This window comes from Stegastes partitus, unplaced genomic scaffold (assembly GCF_000690725.1).
Source record: "Stegastes partitus isolate 25-593 unplaced genomic scaffold, Stegastes_partitus-1.0.2 Scaffold341, whole genome shotgun sequence".
Lineage (NCBI taxonomy): Eukaryota > Metazoa > Chordata > Actinopteri > Pomacentridae > Stegastes > Stegastes partitus.
Window position 1 is genome coordinate 255,721 of NW_007578072.1, and position 5,584 is coordinate 261,304.

The window sequence follows — 5,584 nt, forward strand, 5'->3', positions numbered from 1 at the left end:
GATGGAGTTGACAGTTAACCTTTCAGCGCCACGATGAACCAACGCATGTGGCCAGATCAACGCTGGAGCGGCTTCAGGACAATTGTTCAACTGTTCACGAGTGGCCTGGCGCTCTCAGTCTCAGACATAAGCCCCATATAATATCTGTTGAGATATACGGAGATGGCAGCTTACAGAGTTTTCCTCTCCAGTCTGGCAAACCTTGACAGGACCTGTCAGGAAAAATGGGATCAACTGTCAAAATCCAGGCATGCAAAGCCTGGAGGGACTTACCAAGAAGACCAACCGGTAATTGCTGCCAGATAAATCTTCACATAGCATTAAATCAAAGGTTTGAATGATTTGTTTTAGGAAATTTGAAAAACATGTTGTCATTAAAAGATTAGTAAGTGCTAATTAATAGGACTTTTGTTCATTTAAAATTAAAGTAACAACCTCGAAAATGTCCCTTCTGTAGTTTTCGTGGCACCGATGGCAATCAGCAGCTACTGCAGTCATGCTTTTGAATCTCACCTGTGCGATGTGTTCAGACTGTTGGCAGTTGGAAAAAAACACAGCTTACTTCTTTACACACAGGTGAGTTGCAGAGCAAGTCTGTGTGTGGCAACGAGATACCTGTGTGAGGTAATGGGACCCATGTTTGCAGCTTTTGTGCAGGAATGCTATCACTGAGGACTTTCATAGATAGATAGATAGATAGATAGATAGATAGATAGATAGATAGATAGATAGATAGAGGTGTATTTGCACACAAGTCAGAGATCGAGTGTGTGTGTGTGTGTGTGTGTGTGTGTGTGTGTGTGTGTGTAAATGGGAGTGTCCTCTGACTGGGTTATTCCCTCTTTATCACTGGACTAAAAACTCTTTCTTACAACAGACACAGACACAGTCGAGCTTAAATCTTGAGTTTGCTGCACCACAAGAAGCAAAGCATGGATTTGATGGAGCTATTTTTCATCTCTCTCGGTGCAGCTGTTGTTGTCTACTATGGAGTCAAACTGCTGCTTTTCAGTAGGATGCTTTTTCCAAAGCTGTGGTTTCCACTGCAGAAAACCTTCTTCACCTCTATGGGCGAGTGGGCAGGTGAGCAGAGTGTGTGTGTGTGTACTAGTGTATGTGCATATGTGTGTGTGTTTATGTTGATACTGCATATAGGGTTTGGAATATACAGCATCAGATGCAATTTAAATGCCAATTATAATACCTGCTGTGATAAAAAGACTTCATCTGTGTATTTATTTATAGCTTAATGAGCAATGTGAGAAAAAGTGCACGTGGCAGAATCTGTCTCTACATGCATGAGACACTAAACAAACACAAAAGTTTACTTAAGCTCAGTCATCAATGAAGAGAATTGGGCTGCACAACTGAAAGAAACAGATGATTAGCCGGTGCTTCTGACTTGTTCAGACTCTTCACTGTTACACAAGGTTGTAGTTGTGTAATGTTTAACCCAAAGAAGCAAGTCCTGGCTTTGTTCATGCCTCCTGAACAGCTGCTCACATTTGCTAAAAATATGTCAGTGTGCCTAATTGCATCTCAGATTCATTTGTAAAGCAGCGCTGTATCTGCAACCAGCTTAACCGACATTATTTCTGAGTTCACTTATTCTTAGATTCATTGTCTAAGTGCAGAGCGTTCTCTCTGTGTGGTTTACGGTTAAATAATAATCACATGAAAGGAGGGGAAACAAGTGGAACCGGATAAAGAGAACACTACAAGTGCACAATAACTACTAATGACAGTACACACTGCATTGTTTTGCTAGAACACTCAAGCATGAAGTGCCTTCAGGCTAATTTGACAATGATAAGAAAGACCCCGCTGCATAATCCAAATGCTGCATCAAATCCTACTCGTCACCTTCCTATAAGCTTGAAAAGAGTGCGGGGACACAGTCAGCCCCGGCTCGCATCTGTCTTCTCGTAGCATTCCTCCGCAGGTCCCAGCGCGGTCTCAGCCGACTTAAGAGACTTCCTTTGGCATCTTCTGAAGAGGTTATTCAGTCTCCCACAGTGCTAAAAGAAGCCCTGTGAAAAACAGAGCACTGGGCTGATCTTTCTTTCTTTCAAAAGTCCACCTTCATTCCATTCCAGCACAGAGGAAAAAACATCAGAACAGTGTGTTCTGGGGCTGACTAAACCACGTCCCGCTGCATTCATTTCCCTCGACCGCATTTGCATCACTTTATGCTCCTCGCTGAATTGTCTTTTCAATTTCAAGGTGGCTAAAACGTATTGTAGGGTATCTGCGTAAGCTGATGATAACATATACTGTGTGTTACATGTATGTATGCACGTGTATGTCTCTATCTTTGCTCGTGCAGAACTTAGAGGTAAGAACTTGGGGCAGGTGTCAGACCCCGATTTGACCCTTTTCCACTGGGATCTTATAGGCTCAACCATGACGTTGACTCAAAGTGTGCCAAAATAACAGGAAACAGTTGGATGTAAGTTCAGTTGACTCATTGGAAAAACATTGGATGTTAGCCCAGTTGGCAAATTTTACATAATCAGTGGCGATATTCGAAAGGAGAAGGACAGAAAAAAATGGTGCTTCTCCCCTCTGAGATTCATTTTTTAGGGTGGAGACCCACGCAGCACTTTTCAGAGGACACATAGAAACACCTACTCTGGAGTAGGAACTGTTTTCTTTCCCATCAAAGAGGTTCCACAAGGGCGGTTCATGCACAAAGGTTCAGATTGCCCTAAAATGGCCCTGCAGGGGAAAAACATCCTGCTGGTACCTAAATGAAAACATCGGTGGCAGAGGTATCAAAAAAGAATAAATCTTGCAGTCCATGTCATTTTATGTTAAAAAAAAAAGATAATCTTTTCTTTTCTTTTTTGATTGTAATTTCATTTAACAGTGACCAGCAGGAATCACAGCATGTCTTTCTCTTTGTGCATCTCTCTCCCTTTGATGAAAGGCCTCCACGGGCTGTTGCAGTTCACAGAATTCATTTGCATGAGGAAAATGTCAGAGCAATGTCTGAGACTCTTTTGAAAACGGTCTGAAGGCAGATTATTCTCAACTTGTTCATTTAATTCACAGAGTTTGACACTGAAGAACTCTAACATTGTAAAGCCATATTTTTTTTATGACTGTTTGAGATTGTAGTACCTGTAATGCGTCTCCTGTTACACCGTCTACAGATGTATAATGAGGGTTTTAAATGACGCCCATGTCATTATGGCTTTTCTTTTATTGCTACAATTACTAATATAATGAGCGTTGCAAACAACAGCCACTGAGGAGCACAAATGAGCTCACCTAACTTGTCTGAAAGGAAACGGAACAGTTATTTGGTTGTGGAACTTCTCTCATAATCTAAATCCAGTTACCATAGAAGTCACGAATGAGCACATATGTAGAGGTTGGATATCTGATATCAGCAGAATGTGCAAGGTGGGCAAGATGCTCATCTCCCCAGACATGTCTTCCAGGTCCTGGCATGTTGTTGCCATATCTTGGTGGAATATCTAATCCTTTCAGTGTGTTATTGTGTGATGGGATCTTCTCCCACTTTGGCATTTCTCCACAGGGAGGCACTTTGATTAAGGGTTTCTGTAACCTTCTCAGGCCAAAATTAGCTCATAACTAGCTGAGTTAGGACAAACTTCTAGGAATAAATGAAAATATCAGTCCTAATTTTAGGAGTCCTACGTTTTTAGTGCAGTTCATGATGTCATGTCCCTGCAGCCTCGGCCCCTTCTCTCTCCGGCTCGCTCTCTCTCCGGCGTCCCAGCACGCAGGCAGGTGTGCCTGGTTACCAATCTGCTGACTGGTACGTGGGGATTGGTCCGCTCCAGCTGCGACCTCCGGTCTGCTGGTATTTCAGCTCCGGCCAGACAATGCTCCAGTGCCACGCCGTCGAACCATTCACCGGTTCTGCCACCATCACCATTCCACTCCTGCCACTGAAACCGGATTCTCCACCTGTCACCTGCCCGCTCTCATCCACTCGTCAGTCCCGACGCCGCTCCACCACTGCGGCTCCGTCAGCTCACCAGCACTAGCTCCGCTCACCTTTCCCTCCCTGGATTCCCTGGCGTCCGCCCCCGGTCTCCGCCTGCCTCTCCACCGCAGCCGCGGCAACGCCGACCCCTGTGCACCACCTATCCTCCTCCCTGCTTCCCCTCTCTACTCGGTCGGCTCCTGTCAGGTCTGGTTCTCCCAGCATGGGTTTTGCTAGCCTCATAAATTAGCCTCTTGTTTTAGCGTCAGTGCTCTGCCAGTCTGTATGTCGCGTTAGCTTTTGAAACTTCCTCTAGTCTACCTGTCCAGACCTTCTGTTTCTCCTCGCTCTGAATTAAGTCCGCCAGTCTGTGCGTAGCGCTAGCTTTAGAGATAGCGTTTTGTCTGCTAGCCCTTTCTGTTTATTATTCAGTTTCCTCGTTAGCCCCTTTTGGTGTCCTTTTAGTTGCTCCGCTGTTTAGTCTAGGTTTGGTTTCCCGGTTCCCGACTCGGTGGTGCCGAACTTGGGTCCGTGTCTTAGTTCTTTTGTTCAGCCAACCACTAACAGGTGTAGTTTGCTCTGCCTGCAAACCTCGAGTTTTGTACTTATTTTCCTGTGTGTACCAATAAATTACTGTTTAAACTGCCTGTCTGCGGTGTCATGTTGCCTCGCGCATGAGTCTTCGAATTTCGAACCGTCCCGTAACAGTACGGCATGGCCAAGACGAACTCAGCAGGCAACATGACCGGTTCCGACTCAGCCATGACAGGTAGCTCGATGCAGCAGACGATAGCCAGCCAGAGTGCTTTAGTCAATCGCCCTGACCAAGTCATTAAAACTCTGTTAGATGTTAATAAGGCCCTGACCAGTAAGATTAGCATCCTAACGGATCAGTTAACGGCTCTGTCGCTCAGCCACCGGCCTGCCAACACCCGTTCTGCCCGTAAAGCAGATAGCCTTCGGCCTGCAGGCCCTGAGCTCCCTCACTGTAGGGTGGGGGTGGTGAGCCTGCACCCTATTAGAAACCCTGGACCGACCGCCCCAGGACGTTAACAGACACATCCTGCCACCACCCACAAACCCCGCTACCACTTCTCCCCCTGAACTTTCCACCGTTGACTGCAAGTCTCCCTTCTGGGGAATCCGCCAGGCCATTAAAACGCCACCCAGTGGCAAGCGGGGTTCCCGACGCAGAGGAGGCCCCCAGGCAACTCCCGTCAGTATATCATCCAGTGAACTGACCTCATTTTTATTGGACAGAGCCCTGGGTCTCGATAATTTTGAGGCAGTCGCACCCAATCACCCACCTGATTTGCTCCCTTTGAGTCCGAGGAGCCACTTCCCGGAAGACGTTCCAGGAAGAGGCAGGGCTCCCGGCAACGCCAGACCTCGCCGCTCCCCAGCACCCCGAACGCCACGCCCCCCAGCACCGCCGAGGTACCGCCGCACCGGTCCGGTATCCTGGCCATTCCTGGGCGAGTCGACGCCGCCACAGAGCCTGCTCCAGTTCTTGGGCGAGTCGACGCCGCCACACCTGATCCTGTCCGTGTCCTCGAGCGGGTCGACGCCGTCTCGACCGATCCTGTTCCCGAGCGGGTCGACGCCGTCTCGACCGGCTCGAGAAGC

At 47.3% G+C, this 5,584-nt stretch overlaps 1 protein-coding gene across 1 annotated transcript in view; it reads left to right on the forward strand.

Annotated features, from left to right (window-relative positions):
* The first annotated feature begins 868 nt into the window (after nt 1-868).
* Nucleotides 869-5,584, forward strand: part of hsd17b3 (hydroxysteroid (17-beta) dehydrogenase 3) — a 15,200-nt gene continuing 10,484 nt past the window's right edge. The window contains exon 1 of the mRNA XM_008284048.1: nt 869-1,083. Within this exon, the coding sequence (XP_008282270.1) occupies nt 933-1,083 (151 nt within the window). The 5' untranslated portion in view covers nt 869-932. The remainder of the gene's footprint in view (nt 1,084-5,584) is intronic.